The sequence below is a fragment of the Numenius arquata genome, chromosome 3, assembly GCF_964106895.1.
Source record: "Numenius arquata chromosome 3, bNumArq3.hap1.1, whole genome shotgun sequence".
NCBI classification, from domain to species: domain Eukaryota; kingdom Metazoa; phylum Chordata; class Aves; order Charadriiformes; family Scolopacidae; genus Numenius; species Numenius arquata.
In genome coordinates, this window is record NC_133578.1 from 39,002,961 (window position 1) to 39,030,214 (window position 27,254).

The window sequence follows — 27,254 nt, forward strand, 5'->3', positions numbered from 1 at the left end:
AATTATTAGGTTAAAGGGCTGGACGTTGCCTTCACCTAGAATCCGGCATGTCAGTACACTGCCTTGGCAGAGATCTCTGTGTTGGACTGTTTCAGCCATGTGGAGTGACTGTTGCTTTACAGAGTTTTTCAGTGGCTTCATTGTGAATTCCCTTCCAGATATGGCTTCCACTGGACTGAAAGGTGGCATAGACTCACGTGGGAAAACTGATGCTGCTTTGCTCCCGAGACCTTCAAGCACGGAGCAGAAAGTCTCCCTAGTGGAGCTTGGGACAGCAAAGTAACCTATAGATTTCAGTCTTCTCAACAGCACCATCACTGAAAAACTTCTAGTCTATGTTTTAGACACTTAGAAAGAAGGTAGAAGGCTCTGGGAAAACAGAGACATTTCTGAAAAACAGAGGAAATAAATGGAAACCTAACATTGTATTGACAAGCATGAGGCATACCATACATTGAAGCCAGGGCTTTAGTATGGCCTCCTATGCAATGATAAAAGGACAGCTCTAAAACACCTTCAGGAAATACCTATCATTAAAATAACATAATAAAGAATTCTTTCAGATTTCTCTAAAACCAACAGAGAAATCCCTTTCACTTTTATCTAATCAAAAGTTTGGTTATATTACCATTACAACTTAATAAATTTTCATTTTACTGTATATACTTTACACACAGCCTACATAGCTCAAAGTTCTGTGGGTATCCTAAGGCTATCGGATATTCCACAACATACTAATGAAGGGCATTTCATGCCAAAACAACACCCTGCTCTGCTCTCCTACAGCATAGACTACATTCAAGAAGATTTATGCTAAACTCCTGCCTACCTTTAGGACAAATGTCAGTGCAGGGCTTGCACATCTTAATACCATTTTCTTCAACCTCCATCTTGGAGCTCGGACACGCACGGACACAAGAGCTGGAATCTACCACAAAGTTGTCTGGAGAGAAAAAGAAGATATTGGCAGAAACCAAACCACTGAAGTAAATAATACTGAAACACATGTTTTCGGATGCTATGTCAATACATATTATTAATTACCACACTAATTACCACAATTAATTATTAATTCCACATTGACATTAACATTCAATGTTCAGTGTTTTCAGAAGTGTATAAGCAAATTAGGCATGCTTTTGGACACTTATGAAAATCCATGAATTGTCAGACCTGATCCCCCTCCTCTCCCAATTTGGTTTTATTATTATTTGTAGTAAAAAAAGCTACAGTAATTGGAGAGAAATAAAACAAGATGCTCTGCCCATCTCTTTCATGCACATACAAATAGATACATCTGGGATAAAACACTGCACAAGACAATGACAAGTATTTCAATTTTCCCTTGTAAAACAACTGCCAAAGGGGATATAGACTGATCCTACCTAATTGAAAGCTTAATACTGCCAAGAAAGAAAAAAAAAAAAAAAAAAGGCAAGAAATGTTCGATGAAGTATTTGGACAAAGAATCATACGCCTTAAGTAATGCATGTTATACCAGTTTTGTGTAAAAAAACCCAAACAACCCACCACTATATTACAGACAGAACTAAACCTTGACAGTCACGGCCTCAGCCTACTGGCAATCTGAAGTTCTCCACAGATTCAAAATCTGGATTTTGGTTTGGGCTGAATTGTATTTCCATTTATTATAGATTACGCATCCTTCTTATATGTAATTCATGGATAAAATAATTAATACACAACACAACTGTAAACCTTGATGGGAACGAAAGGGAGAGCAAGAATACTGTCTCACTTATTTTTCTTTCTAACTAAAACAGCAGTATCAAAGCCTATGTAAGTGATGACCCTCCAATTTTTTCTGTTACTTGTCATGCTTCTGAGATACCAGACAGATGACGTGTTTTTTACATGTATGAGATTACTCCTTAAAATAACTTCCTCTTCCCCTCTAATTTTACTCTGGAGTTTTAAGACTCTGTTGTTGTCAGTATTGCATGGGTTTTCCTCATTGGCCAGAACCGCTCAGAAAATAGTTATGGTAACTTTCTGTGAAACCATCATTCCTCCAAGTTAAGAAAAGGGCACTGATATTACGAAAGCATTTGGTGCCAGGTAGTACTGGTGGTGGACCGTTATTTTTCTGAAACAGAAATTTATACCCATTTACAATCTCCCTGACTATTTTAACAGTTCATTTTGAAATTTACAAATGCTGATCTAAAGCAGGAATGCAACCTGTGGTGGTCATGAAAACAACCTAGTGAATTCCCTTCCTTTAAGAAAATCGCTATAGGACAGGATACTTGGGAAGCGTCACTGCCTTTAGTTAACACGACTGAGTTATTACAGGCTGCAAGGACACGATTTGAGATAGCGCACTACGCACTTAGCTCTCATTCTCTCATTGTTTTGTAAGGTTCCTGAACTGCAACTCAAAACTTTCCATCACTGCAGGAAAAGGCAGCTAACACAGCACTTACGTGGGCACTTTTTGACACAAAAAGCCCCATAGGTGTACTTGGCATTGTGATTATGCTCCAGCTGGAAGGTGGTAGGATTGTATACAAAAGTCTGAGGGCACTGCGTGACACAGGCACCACTATCGTTGAAATTCATACAGGCCTGCAAAACAAGGGAGAAAAAAAAACATTAAGTTATTCAGCTGCTTTGGGGTGTTTTGTTTTGTTTTTTTTTTTTAGTTTAAAACACAGTCTCAGCTGTTCAGATGCATTGCAACAGCGAGGAATCTGATACACAGTTCTCTAACCTTCATTTTGGCTACTTGGATTTCTTGCTAGAATCTTCGCAAATACATGGCATAAAAGGGAGCTCAAAGAACCCTCTTAATTTGAAACACAGTTGACTGTTACAGCACTTCCTACAAAAACATAACAACACTGTAATTTGTTTCATAACTATTGCTACTACTCGCAATCAACTAATTCACCACTTGATAGGACATTCTAAAACTGCCAAGAGTGAACCAGCTATTTATCATAGTCAGTCTAAACAAATGCTAATGACTTTTTCAGAGGTCCAACCTTTAGATTTCTTTCAGCATGAGTCCATCGTCCAACTGAAAACTGAAATTCCCAATTAGAAAGCAAGAGGGATAAGAGCTTCTTTTGAGCTAGCACAGGAGGGGGTCATTTCCCTAAGTGGCAAGTTTAACAAGGTCAGTTGCTTCACACACTGAGAAAAGAAAATAAGACTTTGTATCACTTAGTATTCAAGCTCAGCCACCCACAGCTGACAGAGGACAGGGCCCTGACAAATGAAGAGGCAAGTGTGTGGATAAAGAGAGTAATGGTATGCAGGGAAAATAATTGACCATGCAAGGTTGATAATTAGTAACAGAAAAACACCACCAATTTTGACAATCCTTATGACCACATATCATGTCTACGGTTTTAACCACTGCTTATAAAAAATTGTTGGGAGTAATATTCACAAAGCATACCATAAATGTTAAAATTTCATATGAATGTGAAAGCCGTAGCCTGGCTTGGATCACTCTAGCAGTTTAAGCAACCACTGCTACCGGATTCTGCTTCCCCACTAACCTGCTTCCAGAAGCGAGGCTGCTTTATAAGTTTTAGTCTAGGGATAAATCCTTCTGGTCCTTTTCCAGATTGTAAAAAATACAGATGGTTTCAAATCTTTAATCAGTCACCAAGTATACCAACATGTGTGCCATGTTCCCTCCCCTCCAGGGCCAGTATTGAGAGAAAAGTGAAAAAGATTCCTCTGTTCTGTTGCTTTTACTAACAGTTCTTATCTCCATTCAGATCAGGACCAGCAGGATTGAAGGAGGTTACTTGTCCCATCAGAAGATTTCAGAGGGGAGAGGCTAATAATGTAACCAAGGGAGAAGGGCAAAATCTGCTGCTGAAAGGAACAAACAGGGTGTTACATGATGAAGGCACTGTCCTATTGTCCTACAGGGAGCGTGAGCTTCCATAGGAGCTTGCAGGTAAGCCAAACGGATCCTGTATTTCCCGGTTCTTCAAAATGCATATTACAAAAACTGTCAGTTTCTCACAGAACCAGGATTTGTTTTGTTTGTTTGTTTGTTGAAAAAAAGAGATAAATACAGTCAGTTACTTCCTTACTAAGGACTGGATGGGAAGCCCACCCGATGAACAGGGTTGTGTCACTTTTCTGGTTCCAATGAGCACTCAACCAGGCCCTGCTATGCATTTCAAGTTTCAGATCCAGTTTGGTTTTGAATGCAAGATAAGAACATCTTTAAAACTTTGTTTTAGCATCTTTGCTTGCAGTTATGTCAGATGATGATTATTGCCTTGCTTTTAGAACTGAATATGCAAATGAGTGTATGGCAGCATATGGAAGAGGATGGATGAATTTTATCTAGAAATATTAAAACCATATTTACAACAGGATGCTGTTGCAAGCTGCTATAATACACTAAAGGATTTGTAATGCTTCATAAACTGTACTTTTGCTTATTAATAAATACTAATTTAGCTTGTTTCCTCAATGCATTTTTTTTTTTACATCCACTGTTGACTTAAAAGGTACTGTATCATGTACATGACAATCCTCTGACAACAACAATTTAGCAAATTCGCAAGGTAAAGCACACTGATACTCTTCAGAGAGATGGCACTTCTCGGGAAAAGCCCGCCTAGAAGATTTGAGAACTTCTAATTTATGACCATAATGTTCTGTATCACTTGTAATTGCTTCAATAATATATGCAAACTTCTAGCACTTGGTGCTAAATGCAACTAATTTGTGAATGAAAGCACAGGAACACACACAGGGAAAAAACAGTTGTACCTCAGCTGAAAGCTAAGCTAAGTTTTCCATAGCCTAAAGGACTACACTTTTCACCCAGTGTGTACTAAGCAAGTAATGACTTGCCCTGAAAACTGCCAGATCCCTGCTGAATTTCTTTTACATTGCTCTCGGGCCAGGAGTGAATGAGAATAAAGCCTTGGGTGCTTCTCTGCTGGATCAAAACAAAAACGCTAGTTGATTTTTTAGCATACATATTTCCATAACTGCAAGAGTTCAGAAATTAATTTTCTTTCAGGCTGAGGTATTACAAAACTTATGCTGCAAATAACTCCTCCCTAACCTTTGAAAAAGGACAGACAAGTCATGGGTTCAACACATCAGCTTTGAGGATGTTCCTCAACAGTCATATGGGGAAGACCAACTGCATTTTTCCTCTTTCCTTTAACCATTTAGATTGCACATGACACAGGAATGAATGTTATTTTCCCAACTCTAGTCCAAAGCCACCACAGAACCAAGTGAGCACTGGATAGGGTGTACCACGTGTTGAGTAGCTACTTGTGCAAAGCCCCAGCCACAAAGAACAGTTTTAGTAAAACCTTTCAGCATTTCATCAGCAGTGAAAGAATAGCATTCAGAATGCGTTTTTGAAGCACAACACCTACCACTATCAAATGATACCTGAAAAATGAGAAAGCTTCAGGTTCAGCCAGGAAAAGATTCATTTTTGCGCTGTGCATGTTCTGGTTCTAGGTTTCTTTAGGCCTAGGTTTGCTTCCCCAGAAAACATTAGCATTTGTCTCTGCAAACTGGTGTGATGAGCTACACATTTCTTGAGATCAGTGTTGGGTTCTGAAGCTGCTTACACTAGGATTATAAATAAAGACTACAACTGAGACAAATTTGTCTAAAGGCCTGTATATTCAGGTTATCTTTTTTTTTTTTAAAAGGAAAAAGTTAGCCTTTTTCTCTTTTCATTTTAAGCACACACAGTAGCATCCATTCGAGGTAGTGTATTTTGGAAACCACTTTCCTTCCATCTCCACTAAGAAACATGGCCAGTAAAAAAGCTGAGTTTAAATCAAGCCTGGCAGTAAAAGGGAACACCTTTCACAGAGAAGCTAAATTGCATTCTTGACTTTCAAATAATAAGCACATAGAGCAGTAATAAAAGCCATGCTCAAATGCAATGATAAATACTTCTAAAAATTCCCTATCACCTCTAAAAGTTAATTTTAGAAAAGCAAAAGATAAAAATCACAGAGATTAGCATATTAATGGTTCCCAATCTGTATTTACAAATCTCATAAATCTGTTAATGGATGATATTAAGTAGATAAGTGATGTTAATATAATGTGAGAAATATTAGATGTTAAAATTTGCAGTCTAAATCTGGGAGTGTGCATGCAATACATTAAAAGGGACAAAATTGTGAATTTCATGGATTAAAGCATTAAGAATTTGCAGCGTGGCTGCTAGGAACTCAAAAAATGAGAAATCTCACACATACAAAGCAATCAGTGTCTTTAGGTCCAGAACAGCCTCCAGCGCATTCCCGGTGGCAGCAGTCGCTGACGTAGGGCCCATAGCACCGTCCATCACACTGCTCTGCACACACTGTCTTCGTTACTAGGAGAAGGCAGGGAAAATCATCATGTCAGAAACAGAACTAAAGAGAGAGCTCTTCAACTGCACACTGAGGAAAACAACAAACCAAAGTGCATCCCAAAAAAGCCCTCAAGTTTTAAGGTAATTGCTTCAGTGGTACTGGTCACTTACAATCTCCACAGAATACCTTCATAACAGTCTCTTTAGGAACTTATACGTTGCTCAGGGACTGCGGAGAGAGAATTTTTAAAGTGTTTTCTCTTACCCTTGGAACTTCAGGTGGAATGTTATTTTCAAATTACTAGTTTATTTAAACAGCTCATACAAGCATATGAAAAAAAAACCCACAAGATAACAGAAGAGCCCACCAGTTCTGTGTGTTTTCCCCCATGAAGAACATCAACACTGAAAAAATGAGTGAAATTCAGAGTTCGGCCAGCAATCTCAGAGCCAAATGATCTTCTTGACGGCAAACAATTTGACAAATAGGCAATGAGATAACAGAACAGAATACAACCTGCACATTGGAACACATTTGGAAACACCACTTACCTTTTCTAAATAACACAATCCAGCCTTCATTCACAGGGAAACAACTGTATTTTCCCAACTGGAAAGCATAGTGATTTAAGTGGTACCACACTACTGTATCTCAGGGCTCAGTCTTGTGCAAAGAATGGTCAACAAGTGGAGCATTTTCCTCCCCTCACTTGGCTATAGCCTCTAGCTTTATTTTATGGAAAAAGAAAACTAATATTATTCACAGGACTATACCAACCTCTGCCTACAGAACGCCAGGAAGCTGTGCTGTCAGCTGTCTTTTGATAAAAGCAGGGATGTTACATTTCTGTAATTAACCCTTAGCATTTATTTTGTTAAAAGCATTTAATTACTTCTCTCTGGAAAACACTTCTCAAGAAGCCAGAGAACACAAAATTCCACCCAACTTTCTGCTCGATTCTACTATTTAATGTATAGCTACCTCCTTTGTAAGTACTTTGCAATCCAAATTCCCTCCACTACTTCTGGAAATATTTAAGGTAACGCCAAAGCTTTTTGATATACACAGTATTTATTTAGGACATAAAAATGTAAGTAACCAAAGAAACGTCATCACTTATAATCAACAGAATAAAGCGATGCAGTTTTAGAGTAATTCCATCCTGCTGATACCAGAGGCAAACCCCCAGACAGAAAACGCTTTTGTGCCTTATGCAATCTGATTTAAGAAATAGGGGAAATTTCTGTAAATGCATTTGCTGTCAACACTGCTAGGGAAACAGATTACAAGGATTTGTTTATTTAAGTATTGGTATTGACAAACATTAGGACAGAGATAGGAAACAGTGGCATATGCTAAGCAAAACACACCTGTCACAGTATGCCACCACCACACCATTAGCTGACGGGGAAAGTCTTAACGAACAAAGACCTCATTTAGTCAGTGAATACATATTGGTTTTGTGCCATTTCAGAAACTGGTCCATAGTGCCTTGATTTGCACTGCAACAGGCACTATCTGCTTCGACCTCAAAGGGAGGTGAAGTCCAGACTTCTCCCGACTTGATGGAGGACCCGATTTGCCAGAGGCTCCTCCTCTGCCATCAATGGAGAGACACAGAAGCAGAGGATGTTCATTCCATTCCGTCCCATAACCCAAATCCTCTGTGTTCACCTGCGTCACTCCTCAGGGAAGGAGCTGGCCCCCAAGCCAAGGGGGCACCACCCAAACACTCTTCCCTCCCTTTTACACAGTGACCGCTCGTGACATTGCTTACCCTACTTTTTAAAATGACCTCTCCTTTGCCACCACTTTCTGCCCCTCTGGCTACTGTTACCGCTGTCAGCAGCAGGGCAAGCTCCGAGGCCACACACCACACCATTAGCATGGGGGGACTAAAATGGCCGCCGCCCGCCCCGCCACACCCCGCGCATGCTCAGTGCCTCCTTCTAGAAGGTTCTGCAGGCAGAAGGCACAGCATCCAGGTTCCCCTCACCTGCGCCACCCCACCTGCCACAGCCTCAAAAGTTACAGTGCGCCACCAGCACTACATTTCCTTTTTTTCCTTTTCTTTTTCAATTGCGCTAGAGCTAAACTTCAGGTGGATACGATCAGTGCTGTTACAGTAGGAAAAGCGGACATGATAGCACAGCACAGCCACTCCATGGCAGGACGCTGTTAAAAGCGTTCCCTGCTGTTGCTCAACAGCAATTTAACCTTTTGCCTAAATCTGGGAAGCTTTGGTGAAAGCACCTCTGTGTAGACAATTAATAAGAACCACCTAATTAACTCAATTAGAATTTCTAATTTTCAGGAAGGACACGGACCTGTTGGAACGGGTCCAGCAGAGGGCCACGAAGGTGATCAGAGGGATGGAGCACCTCCCCTATGAAGACAGGCTGAGAGAGCTGGGGTTGTTCAGCCTGGAGAAGAGAAGGCTCCAGGGAGACCTCATAGCAGCCTTCCAATATCTGAAGGGAGCCTACAGGAGAGCTGGAGAGGGACTCTTTGTCAGGAAGTGTAGTGACAGGACAAGGGGTGATGGTTTTAAATTGGAAGAGGGGAGATTTAGATTAGATATTAGGAGGAAATTCTTTACTGTGAGGGTGGTGAGGCACTGGAACAGGTTGCCCAGGGAAGTTGTGGATGGCCCATCCCTGGAAGTGTTTAAGGCCAGGCTGGATGGGGCTTTGAGCAACCTGCTCTAGTGGAGGTGTCCCTGCCCATGGCAGGGGGGTTGGAACTCGATGATCTTTAAGGTCCCTTCCAACTCTAACCATTCTATGATTCTATGATTCTTTACCTCAGTGCTGGCTGCTGTCGGGAGCGAGTCAAGATGTCCCACCATCACTATATAACCATTACTTCCCCATGGAGGAGGTTTTGGCAGACTTTTAAAAAAGCAAAGTCCCAGCAGCTTGTCCCACACCACCGCCTGCAAGAGGTACTGGGGATCCTCCATCGCTGCCTCCCCAACAACAAGCCCCAAGGAGGTGAATCCCCAGCCTGGAGGGGAGGAATGAACCCGCCTCTCCTGTCCCTGACCACAAACCACACTGACCACCCCTGGGCACATTTAGGAAAGGCATGGTCGTCTTGTCAACTCCCAAGTTATTACTTTTAGCCAGCCGAGATCTGTATTTGCAGGATTACATGCTTCTTTCAAGCTGAGCTGCAGATAATAGCACTTCCCTGGGCTGCGTAGTTTAAAACAGCGTCGGGGAACAAGCTCCAACAACAGCAATGGATTTAAGCAATTTACTGACATCTTTTGAGCAGTTTTCACACTATTAGGCTAGGACAAAATAATCTAAATCATTCATCCTCCTCTAGAGCCCCACAGTAAGGTTTGTGCAATGTATAAAGTTACAGATATTGTTGGGTTTTTTTAAAAGAAATCTCTAACTTTTTTAGAGACTACAATGCTTTATTCTGGAGTATATTTCCTTTTTTTAAAAAAAAAACCAAGAGCACTCCCCACATCAGAGATGACCTGGAGGGATGTGGCTCCCTTTTCAGCACAATACTTAAACGGAATGGCTTCAAAATGCACACTCTGCTTACAATTAGGCACCAGCTTAATGAGGGCCCCTACCACGCTGTTCAGGGTAGGGAACGTTTGGAGTTTTCCTGAAGACTAGTAAGTTATAAAGTGGTTTGCAGAATTTACAATTACAGAAAAGGTTTGTCACTGTTCTTCCCTAGTTGTGTATTTTGCTGGGAAAGCAAACAATGCCAACAGAAACGCCAACATTTAATTAGGCAAAGGCCACAACACACCATGTTTATATTTTGGTTCATTGAATGCTGTATTTGCATTAGAACTGCTACTGAGGGTCCAGCTCTGAGGAGGACTCATGGGATATCTTCAGTGGCACCACACATCAAGACTTAAGAGCTTAGTGGGCTCTTTTTAAAGCCTCATATTCAAGACACTTTAAAATCATAGAATCATAGAATGGTCCAGGCCGGAAGGGACCCCCAAAGGTCATCTAGTCCGACCTCCCCGCAGTCAGGAGGGACACCCCCAACTAGACCAGGTTCCCCAGGGCCTCGTAAAGCCTCACCTTGAATATCTCCAGGGAAGGGGCCTCAACCACCTCCCTGGGCAACCTGTTCCAGTGTTCCACCACCCTCAGAGTAAAGTACTTGTTCCTAATATCCAATCTAAATCTGCTCTTCTCCAGCTTAAAGCCATTGCCCCTCATCTTGTCACTGCAGGCCTTTGTAAACAGACTCTCTCCAGCCTTCCTGTAGGCCCCCCTCAGGTACTGGAAGGCCGCTATTAGGTCTCCCCGGAGCCGCCTCTTCTCCAGGCTGAACAACCCCAGCTCCCTCAGCCTGTCCTCATAGCAAAAGAAACACAAGGCAATACTATGTATTGTTTGAGGTCCCAAAATAATCTGATTGTTCAGAAAATGTACATAGGTGCACTGCTTTAAAAAGATAGCAAATGCAATCAGTTGATTCTATAGCTGTGACTTAAGACCTAAGAAAGACTCTTTTCTTAAGAAAGAGTGAAATGTAAAGGTAAATGCTACCCAAAATATCAAACTGTACGTTCAGGCGGATGAATGTTGGTGGGTGGCTCCTAGAGGGGACACATGGGTCAAGATGGTGCCATGAGTGGGGACAGGTGGTAGGGAACTGGGCAGCAGCTGCGAACAGGCAGGGACAACCCAGAGCAACTCTGCTGCAAGCTGAGAGAGAAGAGTGGAGCAATACCCATCTCATCCTCCTGCCACCTTGTGTGGAGACTGTTCAGAGGGGAGTCCCCTTCGCTAACCACAGTTGAGGCCCCAAGTTTTGAACCCGCCTTTTGAAGGTCAGCACAACTACCCACCCTGATGCGTGCTGACCCTTTGTGGGATCCCAAGAAATCTGAGGGTTTGGCTGCACAGAACAGTCACAGTTGGGGCCAAGACAGCAAAAGACAGTGGCAAACACCAAGGGGGAGTGCAAAACACTGACTGTCAATCTCTACTAGTATTTCACTGAGATACAGCACTAAATTGTGTTGGGGATGGGGTGGAATGGGCACTTCGTTCATATATGTGTGCAATTGATTAATCAGTTTCTCTTATTGTTTCCCTTAATCTTTAATTATGTCAGGGCACTATAAAACTATGAATGAAAAATGGGAAGTAACTGAAATCAATGAAAAAAAGTCCTACGAACATGCAAAGTTATTAGAGAAATACAAGGATTTTAATTAAAGATGCTGGCTCCGAGCAAAAACGCTGGGTTACCCTGATTGATCTAAGCTGCTGGTTCAGCTCTTTCTGTCTCCCCCTGCCAGGCTCCTGCTTGCCTTTCGCTGCCCTAATTGGGTACTTACTGCATCGGCACCTTCTTTTTCTCAGCAATATCAGCTGCACAAAGACTGTATAAATACAATTATGCTTAGGCCAAGCTGCTATACACATATACAGTCATGAAGCATTTTACATTTGCCGGATGTTGACATCTCGGGTTTGATTTAAAGGCTATTTGACTTTTTTGCATTCCCTCAGTTGGGCCTATATTTTAATTTAGATTTTTCTCTTTTGTTTCAATTACATTGCTCTAGGACAAAGTGCATAATCTTTCATTTTAATAAAATAATGTACTCAATTTATAAAAGTTTCAATTTCTATTCATACAAAAAGTAAAAAAAAAAAAACCACCCTAAACTCTTAACAGACATTAACAGCAAAAGTAGTAACAACCTAACCATAGATTTTCAAATTTGATTAGCAACTTCCAAAAGCATTTGTTCTTGAGTTTTTTAAAATTGGTTTACATTCTATCTAATGGGTGCCCAGTGCTCTTTGAAAACTTGAACATAGGATGTTCCACCTAAACATGAGGAGGAACTTCTTTACTTTGAGGGTGACAGAGCCCTGGAACAGGCTGCCCAGAGAGGTGGTGGAGTCCCCTTCTCTGGAGACATGCAAAACCCTCCTGGATGCGTTCCTGTGCAACCTGCTCTGGGTGAACCTGCTCTGGCAGGATTTGGACTAGATGATCTCCAGAGGTCCCTCCCAACCCCTATCATTCTGTGATTCTGTGAAAAATAGGTTCTTTTTAAAGTATTTCCACATTAGCCTCTCCTGACACTGAAACAAAGAATACAGTCTAGCTTTTAAATGTTTGATATTAATATTTACTATTAATTTAATTGTAAAAGAAAAAATGGATTGTTAACTGCATAAAACAGTACCCTGAAATTGTATCTTCTCTACCTCCTAATAAAACGGCTTATTTTAAATTTCCTATTAATTGTCTTCTTAAATACGTAAATTTTCTTGTCACATTTAGAGCGACATTAGGACAGTTAGAAGCAGGTGGTGTTTCAAATAGAGTTAGAAGTATAGAGAGACATTGCTGGAAGGCAACATAAGAAGCAGCTAGGTAGATGATATTCATGCAAAAAACAAAAGGATTTTGATTTTTTTTTCCGTATGTAATTTGAAATGAAAGACACGGATTAAGATCTTTCATTTTTAATCCTTTTCCGGGAAAATAATTTAAATCTTATCTTGGGCGGGCGGGAGGGGGGAAGAAGCTCGTTCGAATTTTTTGCTTCAGTGACTCAATAAAAAAAAAAAAAAGAAATTATTAAAATGCAGATGTACCTCTGAGTTGTTTCTAGGAACTGTTTGACAGTGGGATGTAGTACTGCTGAAGTGTTTTCCTACACACCTTTGAAAGCCGTGCATTCCCAAGGTGAGTAGGTTAAGGTAAACGCTATGTTTGTGATACCATTCATCCTATCTCTGGCTTGTATCTAAGAGTAACATTTATGAGCTTGAAAGCCAGGCATGTTTTTTAAAGTCAGAAATGAAGGCAGCAAAAACATATCACCACTCAAATTTTTATGTTTCGAGTCCCTACTTATATTGTTATTCTTTGCTTCAAGCGGTTTTCAGAAAAACACATTTTGAGAAAGTGCAATGAAGAAATGCCCACTGCCAGCCTAATATTCAGTTTTTTCCTTAAAACCTGCTGTTTACCCAAGGTGCAGCGAGGTCAGGGAGGCAAAGAGGAAGTATATGAAACTACTGTCCTTGACAATCAGAGGCTGCAGAGTATGCTTGAAGGTAAAAGGCCATAGAGTAGCTATTTCAAATTAGAAATGTGTGATCTGTGTATCTCCCTGGAACTTAGATGGCATATGTCTTTCTATAGCTTATTATTTTAAATCCACAGTTGTGCCTTCACCTGTCCCCACTGTTTGGATTTGAGAGGGCAGTCACTGTGAAGAGAGAGATAGCTGTCACTCCCGGAGCAAACCTACCGTGCAGCTCTGCTAAGCTTCTGACTTCACAACACTGCAGATAAGTTTTTCTCTCTCTGGTATTATTACATTAATCCACCAAATCAGTTCACTTATCTGAGAGCAGTGCTTTGTAAGGGTTGAGACCATGGGAGCTGATCCTGCCGCGTGGACTTCTGCAGCCACACAGAGTCCAGCTGGACTTTCCCACTGTACATAAGGCTGGAGTCTCTGCTTGCTGGTGTAAAGGCCTGAGGCAGGATCTCACCATCCTTATATAGTATAAATGCCAAGGTTTTACAGTATTCTTGGATAAGCTAACTACCAGGATAAGACCTGAATAAGTCTACTTAAGTTTGGATGAATTACTCAGATTCTTAGAGAGTTCCTAGTTTTAATAGACAAACAGGCCTCTTGTTAGAGACAGAGAAAGAACCAGCATTAATTAATTCAAACCTAACCACGGTATAAAATAATTTGGTCAGTTTGGGTTTAAGTCCCTTTCTATTATCTACTTCAGGACGTAACCTTGATGTAAGGAGTCCTTCCGAGCACTGACTTCTTTGGGGCTTTCATAAAGACTGTGAGCAAAGGAAGGAGACATACTAGCTTGATTCAGATAAAAAAGGATCTGCTTAGCATCACTATACCTGGTTCATTATGCAGTTACTCCTACAACCTGTCCTAAAGTGTTTTTAATTACACCTGCAGATAAAGCTCAGTATGAAACAGCAATATAAGAACATGTTAACTGTAGCAGAGCTGTAACTGTCACCAGCTTTGCCAGCAACATCAGCTGATGCTCCTGAACGAAAAGCAGTGCCTGGGAGGGTGGCAGAGCCTCTGCAAGCACGCAGCTCTGTCGCATGTGCCCCTCGCTTTGCTACGGGCAGGAGGTCAGCTTGGATTTCCTGCTCGTGCTCACTCACAAAGCGTTCATGTCAAGCTGTCTGCTATTTCTAATTTCCTCTTATCTCTTGCTCCAAGTAGTCAAAAAAAAAAAAAAGGTCATAGTTGTACTGTTCCTAATATTTCCAACAAAAAAAGGCAGAAGACACTGGGCTATCATCAGTTCAGAGAGTTAGTTGGTGTACTTGCTTGATAGTGGTTAATGTGTCACAATCCCTTCCTCCTATCTACAAGTCAGCCAAGGAAACAAGCGCAAGCCAGAGGGGCGCTCTCTTGGGGACATATCAGCAACCATTTCATTTCCTAGGAAGAGTGACTCCAGTAAATGCAACCAATTCCCATGCTCCTAAATTTCAAAGAAAGGATATGTAAAGGATAGCTCTTTTCCCATACGGGGGGCGGGGAATAAAAAACTTGTAGGAAAAGACAGCTCTCAATTTTCTCCCCTTTTATATTTGCTAATATTGTGACTGCATTTCTAGCTCTTTAGTGCCTATCTGAAGGAGCTAAAAGCACACAAGGAAGAAATTATCTCAATGTAGTTCTTTTTTATTCATTTCAATGCTCTCTAAATTCAAAAGGACAGACAGACAGACATTGTGAACAATGCCTCACTACTTCTTCACAAAAACTCTATTATTCTCTCTTTCAGTACAACTCAAATACATGCTGAAGTTACATGAAGAGAACAATTCTGCAAGATAACTAATATTCCCAGGCTCCCACTGAAATTAACAGAGTATTTTGGCATTAGGAACTTTGCAGCATCAGGCCATCATTAAAGATCTCCGAAGCTGCCTTGTAGTTTTTTCTATTCCTGAAGCATGCATTTCAGTGTACTCCAAAATAACCATCACTATTCTCAGGAGTCATGCTCCATGTTGCCGCCAAGAAGTGAAAAGAAAATTCAAGTTAGCTTAAGCATTTTTAGAAAGCACAAGGGAAGAAAGGAAAACATAAATTCATATGGGTGGAAAAAAAAGCAGGTCATCTGTTGGTAAAAACATCTGGAAAAAAATTTGAAATATTTTAGAATTATACTAAACCCAGAATTTATCTTATCCCTTCGCAATTAAAAAAGCTGGATCCCTGTTACGTCATTTTTCAGTCCTTTGTTTCTCAGTCTTGCATACTTACAGGTCTGGCAGTGATTCTCTGTGGGTCCCCAGCATCGGCCTGTGCAGGACTTGTGGCATCGACCACCTGCAGGACAGACAGAAGAGAAAGATTAGAAATGTGGCTTCCTTTAATTTCTTCAACATCCAACAACTGCTGAAGAGGAGGGTCCATCTTGTCTTTGGAGGGTTTTTATGCTTTACCAAGGTTGAAACAGTGCCTGTAAAAAAGGCCCAGAAACATAGCCAGAATTGGTGTCAAACACATATGAAATATGGCTAATTTTTAAAGTGCTTTATGCCCTAAATAGCTCTCTGCTACATATAGTGACTGGGACATTTTAAAACAAAAAAAAAAAGATTAACAAGTCTGGAAGACTGAGGAACAATTTTATCACCCAGTGCTATTATTATTGCTCTCTACGTCCTATGTAAGACCCACTTATTCCTCCACAGGAATAGCTGCACTAAAGAGGGTATCTATCTATCTATCTATCTACCTACCTACCTACCTACCTATCTCATGCTCAGTTTCATCTGAACAATGGGGTGATACACTCAATGCCTTTGATTAAAAGCCACCCCTCTCCCCCAAAAGCTTGCATAGTCTTCACGTCCAATATCACAGTAAAGGAACGTGCCCTGTGCAAGCACTTAACCCCAGCAACAACTAAGCTCACAGGACCTTTCTTTTCTGGCTACTGGTTCTCTAGTTGCCTGCTGTTCTGCTTCTGAAGGAACCTTACGTTCCTTCAGAACCTAGAGGTGATGCTCTACATGGTCCTTCCACATGCTGAAAAGTTTACTCCCTCGAGAAAAGGAACTGTAGGTGCTTTCACTGTAAAATACAGATGGAGGAGGAAGAGTTAGCAATGGTAGCTTTTATAAACTGTGTAGTAATTAGTGACTGAAACCCGCTTGGACTGAAGAGGGACTTGAGTTCACCCTGACCACTGCGCGGGGAAATGGAAAGCAGGCAGAAGTACTGGCACATTCTCCTCTGGCTGCATCTGATGTTATTTGAGAAAACACTCGGACAGTCCCACACTAGTCCTGACTGCAAGTGAACGGAGACCTTGTTCCGCAGCTCCCATCCAGAAGTGGCCAGAGCTCAGTCACACTCCTGCTCATAGTGCTTCCCCCTCCTGAACGCCAAACGCTCCCATAGAACGCATGGAGAGCCTGCCTTACTGCACCCTGAGCCCCAGCTGCTAAACCCCAGGTGTGGCAGTGCCTGAGGTGTAGGCAGCCAAGCCCTTTGCACCCAGCCAGACCTGAAGGGACAGGCTGAGAAACTGAATGTAAGCATTATTGAAGACACGGTCCTTATCACTGCTTTTTTGACCACAGGAGCCTAACCACATTTCTGATTAAACTTTTATTCATCACAGAATACTGCTGAGATTCTATTAAGCAAATTTCCCCTTTGAACCTGATCCAGAAGCTTACCTTTCAATCCTGTATTAACAACAGCTGCTGTTAACACTGCTCTATTACACTAAATCAAATACTTCCCACATGCGCTGATGGGAGATGAACATTGGAGAAAATGCAAAATGTCTCTCAAAGGTTGGATCGCCCCAAAAGAAAACACTGCTCCTCTGCTAGCAGTGTGCTCATGCCTCAGAGACGTCGTACAGTTGAGCAAACCCGCGGTGATAGCTGTGTAAAGTCCGACTTTTCTGTCTGTCACTACTTTCACAAAGCTCACACTCTTCCCTCAGCGCTCTCACAGCATTCATGGCGCTACTGATGATGTTGTATGGTAATTACCCCACTGCATGCCAACTACCTTGTTAAAACTACCAGCTCCTTGCTGCATTCGTGTTCATTCAAAGCAATTATACTCGGGAAGCGTTGTTGCTGACATCACCAGCACATAATTTGCTGTCACATTCTGCCATCTGTTTATTTAGATCACAAATGTACTATAACTACATAATGCAAACTCATTCTGGCTGACAGGGAGGGGACTCCATCTGGCATGAATAATGCAACTTTAATCAGTAATAATGATTATTATGATTATTAAGAGACTACTGGAACCCTGTGCAGAAAGCAAATACGTCCGTATTGATTTGTAAGAATGGAAGTTTTAAAAAAAGGTGAGGTAAACAGCAAATTAAAGGAAGAATTTTAACAGAGCTGACTCAGTAGGATACAGTTTGTTTGTTGGCTTTGGTGCTTCATCCAAGTGAATAAAAATGGTCCCCAAGAAGTGGGTTTTATAAATGGGCTATCCCTGACCAAGAGAGGAAGTGGGAAGGAAAAAGCGTAGGGCCCCGGATGCATGCTCAAATAATCTTTTCACCACTTGCTTTGCTTGGTCCTCACCTGAGCAGGAGCTTCCCTGCTGAGGGCGGCTAGTGAAGAACCACAACCCATGCACAGCAGAGCCTCCTCTTGCAAGACTGTATTTTATGCCCGATCCTTCCTTGTGGTCAAATCTCATGCCTGTTTAGCTTAAGGGGTCTGGAGTTTAGGGAGAAAGCCAGAAGTCCTGCAGCTGAATGCAGTATAAAGCACTGCAGAGATCACTTGTAACCACATATACCTGATGCAGAACATGGCACCAGCTTGGCTGTTTCTTCCTCTTTCTGTCCCTGGATTCTATCTCCTTCCAAAACATATTGTATGCTCTGGGCTTTCCACTGCAGTGCTTGCAGTGAGGTAACACAGAAGAAACTTCAAGCACCCCTCCAAGTGATCTCTAACTGGAGAGCCCGCCCACACGTCTGCAAAAGCTATACTTAAAATAAAAATCTTCATATTTGAAACTTCTAGGTGCTGAGCTGACCCTCAGTACACAACCAAAACTGTTATTCAGCCAACTCTACTCCTCCTGGAAATAAAAATGATCCAGCATCTTCAAAAACCATTTAAAAAACTTCTTTAACCTGCACGCCTGCTTCCTGGTACATGACTTTGTTTGGCAGTGTCAGATGATCATTTGCATTTAAATAGAGATATTTAACAATATAGCAAGAAAAGGCTGCCAGTTTTCTTTTTTCTCATTGGGAACTCCAAGTATCTGCTTCATTGTTTTCACTTTTCTCAGCTGCACAGACACAACAAGGAGCTGAGCTTGTAGGCAGCACACCTCTGAATTGCATTGTTACATGTCTGTTTGAAGGTCAAATATACTGAGAATTAAAAACAAAAAACCAAACTCCCTCCAAATAGTGTGTCTATTTTGGTTTGTTTGTTTAAAAAGAAAAATAACTTTCTTTGCTCTCAGTATGAAATGGTCCAAATTCTGCCCTCACGTAGCTTGGTATTTCACCTGGTTTTCCCCACTGTAATAAGGACAGATTGCCGTCCATTAAAGATCAGCTCTGTAAATCTAACACAAAAATAGTCCCATGGAAGTAAACATAAGTAGCCAGGAGCATAAGGACCATTCATGTGAGGAACAGGTCTCAACGATTAGATATGTATATCAGGCTTAAATGCTAATAAATCTATTGACGCTAAGACTGATGAGGTCCTTGAAATAATTATACTACTTCTCACAGATTTTTCTGTATATATTTCTTAGAATTTTTAGATTGTAGTGAGCCAATAGATTTGAGAAAATGTCATCAAACAATTCTTGGCATAAAATAAACTATTCCCATTATTCCTTGTGTCTCTGAAATCTTCTAAAACCCTCCAATATACAGCAGCAAGGGCTGAAAGAAACAACTAATGAAGAAATGGCAAACCATGAAACTGCAGAAGGGCTCTTCCTTCTGTTTTGGTGCAGCAAAAAGTAGAGAGGTAGAATTCCTTCCTATGATTTCCTCCACGGGTTTCTTGACATCAAAAGATGCTGAATGTCCTAAAGTCCTGGTGGGAACTTGGGGTATCAAGGAACACTCAGCTGCAGCGAAACAGCCCATCTGTAACAACTTATCAGATATGTTCTTATTACAATCAGTGATTCAAGAATTAGCTGAAATTGGAAAAAAAATAATTCCTCAGGGCTCTACCTTGCCCATTCACTTAATTCTTGCAAATTAGTGAAGGCACATAAGAAAAACGTGGGGTTTTTTTCTTTCCTAAATGAGATATGGAGAGGAAGAACCTGGAAATGTCTCCTGCCTCATTACAGGTGTGATGCTAGAGTACATTTCTGCTCCTGAATAGTAGCATTGTTTTGCATACATGATGACATTTTATTCATTAGATTGCAGAGAAGGAGTTAAAAGGAGACTTACATAATTTTTACAGGGTTTGTTATGAAATCTAATTTTAGAAAGGGCAGATTCCCACTGGAACATGAGAATTACTTTTGCTTTGGCAAATTCCACATAGAATACCAATGACTCGTCTCCTGGGCTCGTCTTCCCTTCACCAATACTACTGCAACAGATCCTCATTATGGACTCTGGCACAGAGTATCATTGCTGTAACTTCCAGGATATAGTTTTATCGAGGGAGATGCTTCTGCTCTCCCAGCCAGAAAAAGTCACCAGCAGAAAATGTTTGCTCAGTAGCTTGGGAAAGACCAAGGTTACTTCATCCTTGTGCTTTCCTGAGAATTGAGAAGGGCTTTCCTTTGGCTCCAGGCTGACTTTATTATTTCAGGAACAGTAAAACCACAAAGGATTAAGTTACTGACAAGACAAGAAAAATGAAGTCCTCCTCTTAGCTCTAAGCTCAGCATAGTACAGAGAAGACATCTTCCCCATCAGCTATGCCAGCTGCCTCAAGCAGACCTCTCTCAGTAGGAGAAGGAAAGCAGGAATAAGAGAGGAAATAGTCTCACTTTGCACAAAGCTTGCATTTACAGATGGTTTCTACCAGGTTAATAAATCATTAATAAAGGTTAGCGTATCTGCAACACACTGATACTGAAGTGTGAATAAACACAGCCAAAATAAAGTGGCTTCGATGGTTACAAGCCACGGTTGTAAGCAGCCTCTTTACTTATCTAACAGTCTGAAATAATTGATTAACTAGCAAAACATCTATAAATCATTTATTAGCTTCTGTAAGCTACTTATAAACTCATCCTTCACCTAAAAAATTCACTTGTGCAAAAATGCTAGAGATGCCATATAGATGTTTCTACACATAACTAGCCCTAAGGTCCAAGAAATTCCAGGTACACTCTGCAGCAAGAGTCCCAGTCTCTTCTTTCCATTGCCTCGAATGGACAGAAGGTTTAAATACGCTTGCGCGTTGTTTTTCTAGGCAGCTGAAACTCCTTAGATTTATATATGAAGAGATAACAAAATCAAAATATAATTCAAACACTGCAGCACAGCATTAACAAGAATTAAAGATACTATTGTTGTGATGGATTGTTCTGCCTTTATCAAGCTGTAATGCTTTCCGTGTCCTTGTCTGACTATTCCTATTGTCACACATTCATTCATTCATTCATACTTCTTTGTTAAGTAAAAATCATTTTGCATTTGCTACCAGCCCTGTGCTAGCCTTCAGATCTCTTCTATTGATTCGAAAGTTAATTACCTAACAGAGACTCACACTTTTCAGGATTTCCTTTCTTCGTGGCAGGAGAGACACATGTTGCAAGAGAAAGTAAAACTTTCTGTAAAAGAAGAACGTCATAGAAATACCTAGTGCTCATTTTCTCTTCCTCTCTGTAGAAGTGTTATGGGATACAATAATCCAAGGGTCAATTCCTTTACTGCTCCCAAACTATGTTGCTTTCACTGATCTCAGACTAGTTCACTTCAGAATGCATCACCAAGTAGTTTTCCGACACGGGATTAGTCCCATAAAACTCAGGCTTTTCTTTAACAATCTGTAACTGCACTGATATTGTTACTTTTATTGTGGTAAATGGCAGCACTTCAACTGACCTTTCTGCCTCGTATCTGTATCTTCTACCCCAAATTCTCCATGCCCAGTAGAGGTACCCTGCACAAATATTAACGGGATCCCTTTACAGTGAAAACTTGCATCGTGTCCATCAATGATGAATACTTACACTGTGAAAAATCACAGCGCCTTTTCTGGATGCTATCATCATCCATAATCAAAGTTTTCTAGCACCCAGCCCCTAACTGCCAGATGTGTGCACATCCAGTGTAGGGAGTCCACTGGGGTTCAGTAATGGTGAAAACAAACTCCCTCTAAAGATCGCTTCCAATAGGGACTTCCAACTCTGCCATTCAACACCTCTATCTTCCCCTCATCTTCCTCAGTAGATAAGAAGAGACACGCACACAAATGGAGAGGGACTCGGGAACAGGCAGCTGAAAAGAAACTGGCATGGGAAATAGGTCTGGGAAATTAAAACAATCCAAGAGATATGCCCTGAAAGACAGGCACAGGGAGAGATACGGGGACAGTGCGCAGGAGAGGGGAGAGAGGAAATGGAGATAAAATTGAACCAGCACTGAAGAAAACAAAAACTGAATACCAAAGGGGGATGCATTTTCTTGAGTAATGTGTGATGAAGACAACCTTCACGTGTGCACAGGGACTGCGGATCTGTTGAGAACTGCAAAACTACAGAGTTTTGCTAGATATGCTGGTGGCACACAGTTTTGATTTTAAGAGAGATTGGCCACCAGAGGTAAAGGAATAAATGGAAAGTCAAGAAGAGCATGTCAGCAGCACCGAATGGGCTCAGGCTGGTGGATTCATATCTATCGCTGACAGCTCTGACCTGATAGGAAGGCTCACTGTAACATTACTTCAGCTGCTACAGAAAAATGTTTTCAAGCCACAGTAACGACTACAGAAAGGGACCTGAGTGGGGTAATGAAGACACTGGTTATTTTTCTCCGCCTGGAACAGACAGCACTGGTGAGGCTGTATGACTCGATGCATTAATTGGGGGTTTAGTCATCCACACAAAATAAAAACCTTCACATATGACATAGTCTAAAACTTTACACGGATTAAGCAATTAGGAGCTATTAATTATCACTGTGTATAGCTGTTAGCACAGAGCAATGTAAGTGAATTCCCCCCACTGTGGTTGTGAATTAGTTCCAATCAGCATCAAATGCCTTTCTGAACACACACGCAGGGATCCTGAGCAAATGGGGAGACACAGCTGGAAGGCCAAAAGGATAGGTCAAGTCATACCTGCTGCTTGGCAGGCTCATGAAGAACAACAAGCCCTCAGGAATCTTTTCTTGTAATCATTATTGTTAAAAAAATATATTCACCTCCAGTAAGCCATAGATAACTGCCCATCCTTGCACACTTGCAGCAGGACTTCTGTTCCTGAACAGCAGAGCAGCCTGGTCTCTGTCTAACAGGGGCTTACACTGGGGTAGAAGTGAAACATCCTCCCTCATATGGGATCATCCTCAAAGCACACAGACCAACAACCCCAAACCCCATCAAAATACAGGGGTTGCTCTTGTTTTGCCTCTGCTTTTTGTGAAAGGAGAAGGCAATGCTCTACCATCCGTAGATGTTAACACTCACCTAGGATGCGGGGTTACACATACCACTTTCTCCTTTGCTTCCTGTGGTGAAGACTCTCACCTCCCAGGACAGCAACCCAAGAAACAGTCTACATGCTGTTCTCTGGAAGGGGAGAGCACAGAGCTGGCAGCCATCCCTCCTCATGATGCTCTCCCAACAACACAGTGAGCTCACTGGCCCTGAAGGAAGAGAGCTGGACACAGCACGCAACCGCTCTTGGCTTCTTGCCTCAGCTCAGTGGTTATGACCACTGGAGAAGGGATACATCTAAGTATCAGTCCATGCCCCTATTTCTGTATCTTACCTGATGATTACTTAATACTCAGAATTTAAGCAGAAGAAGTAGAAGAGACCCCAACTCAGACCAACCTGGGGCAGTTTCTGCTGGGAGGTAAGAGATAGAAGGTACAGATTTGAACGCCTTCAGGCAAGTTAGGTAACTGAACTCTGCTCCCCACATCCTGGGCAACTCCTAAGCTGCTAATATATTTCCTAAAAGGGGAGAAAAGTCCTTTTTATTGAGGAAATTTGAGCGTGAGCAGGAGACAGGTGTGTGAGGGGAAGGCAGCAGGTACGTAGGCACTGCAGATTCCCAGCAGATGAAAAACCTAACATCTTCTATGCCCTTTTATTCATTTCAGCATTTTCCCCTGGTTTGCTCCTGGCAGGTACTATTTTAATGGGCTCCCTCCTCTGCATGGGGGTGTCCTGAAGTACATGAATTTCATATCTAAGAAGCAGCCATTGTGATGCCTAACGCCGTGACATCCACACCCTTCCTTGCCCTAGGATACTGCCCCTTAGCTCTCAGGGAGAAATCTCAGCACTGTTAGAGGCGATTTTCAAAGGAGTTGCACACCAAACTCAAAGGCACACTGAAAAGTAAGCGTCAAAGCTGGGGATGTTCTTGTGCTTGTTTAATACCAACTCCTCCATGCCTCAAACAGATCAAGTCAGTCAATACCACATAAGTCAAAATAATGTCCTGTAATAATGTTCCTGTAATGCTGCCAAAGCAGTAATAAAGTTCGAACAGAGGGGCATGCAGTTTTCATTTTTTAAACGAAGTAATAACCTCAAAGAAAGGCAATGAGAAGTCAAAATTGAAGTGGCTTTTAAACTTCATTTTACTTTTTCTTGATGCCATGTAATATTCCTAGAATCTGGCTGGGTGCAGTTAAGTGTGCTAATGTTTTAACCAACTTTTGACTCAATTACATGGAAATACTAGAAAGGAACTCCCCATTCCCATGAAATTTGGAGTCCCTTTTTAGAAAAACTTTGGACAAGGATCATAATATGCTTATTCAAGTGTAATTGCTTATTCAAAATGTATCCCTGGCTATTCTAAACAAAACTGATTATTACAAAACAATATTTGGACACCAGAAGCCCTTCCTCTGTTGGAAAACAATGCTTGGGCATATACTCTGATATTTAGATTCAGTGTTTGCTATACACAAATATTCAATTAAAATAATCATACAAACAATTTTAAGACTGCTATTTCCTGGATAATCTTCAGCTATCAGAGATCTGCACAGACGTGATGCTGTGGACATTCTGTGACTTATCACACAGGCGTAATGTGATGAATTTGGTATGAAGTTGTTTTCATATGTACCAATTTGTATAAAACCACTGGAAAACCCTGGATTGAGTGTCTTACTCTGCAAATATTCCCAACATTTCCCTGCACCAGAACATTTCCCTGATGATGGCTTTAATGAGGTTTTGTAAGTAGATTACAAGTTTCTACAACAGGACCAGAAAGAAGATTTTGAGATGTGAAAGCTCCTTTGAATCCTAGCCCAAGGAGATACGAATGTGGAGATCCTACACACAGGGACAGAAAGTATGAGGGACCGCAGGGGCATAAAATACACTCTTCTTTTTTGCTTTGCTACTTCCTACACCTTGTCCATTGCTTAGCAGACAGAAACTTCCCTTCTAGTCACTCAGCTTCATTTGAAGCCACAGCACTGTCACCCTCTTCCTTGCAGGAGGTGTGAAGGGATCAGAGAGAAGGCCCCGAAACAGCCCTGGGTTTGAGCAGAGCAGCAGCCAGAGCTCTTTAGCCAGGCTGTCCACAAAAGCAGGACAGGTACTTTAGTGACAGTTCTGATAATTTCTGCCATATGTAACAAAATCCTTAAAAAAAATACAGATACGATAGCAATAAAGGCATGGAGTGTTTTTGTGTTTTATGCAAGCAACAGAACAGTCTGTTTGGAGAAGGCCATCACGACGCCAGCTGGCTTGTCCCAACGTTTCACCCACCCACTGCCACCGAGCGATACACCTACCCTTGTGCCCTGCGCAGCAGCACCAACCAAGCCCACTCTGAGCTGATGGCTGGGTTGTACATCTTGCAGATCTAACAACAGGCAACTTCAAAGGGGTGGGAGGCACATAGCAGCTTCAAGAACCAGTAGATGCAATTAAGCGGCTGATTTTATAGTCTTTCTTTTCTTCCTCTTTCCCAAAGCAGCTCTTCAAAGGCAGCTCACTAGAGCAGCTGGAGCTTGCTATGAAAGACCAATTCCACCCACCCACCCACTCACTACAAATCTGCCAATTACCATTCAATTAGACTATTTTAAATATTCGGAGTATTTGGAGTTTGTTTTCCACTTTCAAGAAACACCGGTGTTTGTGATAAAGCAAGCTGCTTATAATGGAAAGGGATGCTTTCATTTAAACTGAAAGTCTCTCCCTTGTGCAATATACTGCTTAAACGCCAATCTGCTTATAAACAGGTGGTATACAGTAATACATTATACACACACAGGCTGCCATTAAAAGATAAGCATTTAGCAACAGTTGCCACACGCAACTATGTGGAGCACTGCTTAAATTCTGTAGCTACCGAACTAATGCCACTTTATAACATTTCACTAACCTGTGCCACTTGGTGGGTGACTTTCCCCCTGTAATTGCTATATAAAGGGAGGGAGATGCTCAGGAAAACAAGGTCAGCACTCTGGCAGAGACAGGGTTGGGTTTGGGGTTGAGTATTTTTTATTTATCTTTTTGAAAAATATATTTTTCATCACAAAGACATGCCCATGTCAGAGGTTCTTCAGAAACTGTTAATGCTGGCTTTCTTGGTGCTCTCCTTTCTGTGTCCGTGACTCCTAAAAATCCCCAGCTTTGTAGCAGTTCCCTTGCTGGGAATAAACCTCTGGATTATGCTCTGGCAGCCTAAGGAGTTCTGTCCTTCACGGCATTATTTATTCGTACTGTCTAGGTATACTTTATACTTCTGTTTGTTACTCACTTTTTATTCAGTGAACTCAACTGTTAGAGGCATCGTATTCCCATCAAATGCCATGTCAGCCTACCTTTCAAATCTGTTTCAAGGGCATTTGCCATCTGACAAATCCCTTCGGAAAACGCTGCCGAAGATATTTATTAGGAAACTAAACTGATTCCCTTTCTTCAAAACACACTGTTCTGGGTTGAGGAAAAACATTAGTGGCAACTTCAAGCAGTTCAGCTTGCCACAGTAATGCAAAACAAGTTCATTGTATCACTGGACTTCAGGTATTCCTCCATATAGTTACATATGTTTCAGAAAAAATATATTTCTTAAAATTAGTTTCTTCTCTGACTATATAAGTTTTTCAATTCCAGGTAAGTAAGTAAATTCTGTCCTGACTAGAGATTCCTTAACAGTAGGAAAAGCAACCTCCACGTATGCTGAACAAAAGACAGTTGTGGGACTTTCTTGGTGTCTATATTCAGCTCCGATACACATTTTCTTTCCAACTGCGATATCCTTGAAACTGCTGCTAAAATGCAATGCTGCAAGCCCTTGAGGTGTGTTCCACACAGAAGGAGCTTTCACGAAACTGTTCGGTTATTTGTGGCTTTTTATGGAAAAGAACAGCGTCTCCTCCTGGCTTTGCCACAGTGACACCGGTGGCAGGGAACGTATTCTGTACTGAGACCTCCTGTCTGCAGAGGCCCCGTTTGCTGGTCTCCAAATACACATTTAAAATGTTAATTGAACTTCAAGTAATAACCTCAATGAAAGGTTATAATTTAACAAACTCTGCAATAACAAATGTCTTCAGTGCACACTTTCTGGAATGCCATTTTCTCTGTAGGTAGTTTCCAATTTAGATGTACACCAGAAATGATACACTAGCTATTCTGAAAGTTGGCTTTAAGCACGAATTAGTCACTTCCCTCTTTTCTTTTTGCCAGCATACATAAATACACTGCTGT

The 27,254-nt window shown here is 41.4% G+C and overlaps 1 protein-coding gene across 1 annotated transcript in view; it reads right to left on the reverse strand.

The window, feature by feature from the left end:
• ERBB4 (erb-b2 receptor tyrosine kinase 4) overlaps positions 1-27,254 on the reverse strand; it is a 401,663-nt gene that overhangs the window by 177,083 nt on the left and 197,326 nt on the right. Inside the window, exons 5-8 of the mRNA XM_074145843.1 lie at positions 15,646-15,711; positions 6,243-6,361; positions 2,448-2,589; positions 830-943 (exon numbers count right to left, since the gene is read on the reverse strand). Coding sequence (XP_074001944.1) covers positions 830-943; positions 2,448-2,589; positions 6,243-6,361; positions 15,646-15,711 — 441 coding nt within the window. The remainder of the gene's footprint in view (positions 1-829; positions 944-2,447; positions 2,590-6,242; positions 6,362-15,645; positions 15,712-27,254) is intronic.